Genomic DNA, 665 nt, shown 5'->3' on the forward strand with positions numbered 1-665 from the left:
AGGGTGCAGAATGCAGGAGATTGGGGAGCGGGTGTTGTGCGCCCTCTTTGGGGTGACTTTTCTCTCCTGGCCTCTCCTACTGTGAAATGAGCTAACAAAAATAACTGAGGGAAAAAAAATCAGTCCTGTGTGGTTCTTGGTTTGCATAGAAGCTTCTGATGGAGGCTGACAGTCCCTCTGGCAGGACACTGGCACGCTCCGGGGCTGAGGAGGGAGAAAGTAGCTGCAGGGACAAAGATGCATGGCTGTTCCAGGTCAGGTGGGTTACAGCATTTTACCCCGAGTCTTCCTGGCCTTCTCTGCCTCTTGCCTACCTTCAGACTTCGCTATGTTCAGAAAATAGGTCAGGGGTGGCTCCACACAACCTGGACCGCCACTTTATCTAACTGGTTTGGTTTCCAGCCAGCACTTCTCAACCAGGGGCACTTGGCCCCCGAGGGGACACTTGTCTGCGCCTGGTGACGTTTGAGTGGTCACACCGGGTGGTGGGGGGTGATGCAGCTCCGCAGCCAGGCTCACCTTCTGAAGGATCTTCCACACCTTCTGGTAGAATCCCACGGGGACCCTGTTGATGGCGCCATCCAGCCTTCTCCTGCGCAGCCACTGGCCCTGCCGTTCCCCCCAGCCCATGTGCTGCCCGCCCGAGTCTGATGACGATGTGCCCG

The 665-nt window shown here is 57.1% G+C and overlaps 1 protein-coding gene across 1 annotated transcript in view; it reads right to left on the reverse strand.

The window, feature by feature from the left end:
* The window catches only part of LOC104997190 (phosphorylase b kinase regulatory subunit alpha, liver isoform-like), a gene marked incomplete at its 3' end in the record, with an annotated part of 2,859 nt that extends 2,200 nt beyond the window's left edge, over nucleotides 1–659 (reverse strand). The window contains exon 1 of the mRNA XM_010851837.1: nucleotides 520–659. Within this exon, the coding sequence (XP_010850139.1) occupies nucleotides 520–630 (111 nt within the window). The remainder of the gene's footprint in view (nucleotides 1–519) is intronic.
* Nucleotides 660–665: the final 6 nt, after the last annotated feature.

This window comes from Bison bison, unplaced genomic scaffold (genome assembly GCF_000754665.1).
Source record: "Bison bison bison isolate TAMUID 2011002044 unplaced genomic scaffold, Bison_UMD1.0 scf7180017851916, whole genome shotgun sequence".
NCBI lineage: Eukaryota > Metazoa > Chordata > Mammalia > Artiodactyla > Bovidae > Bison > Bison bison.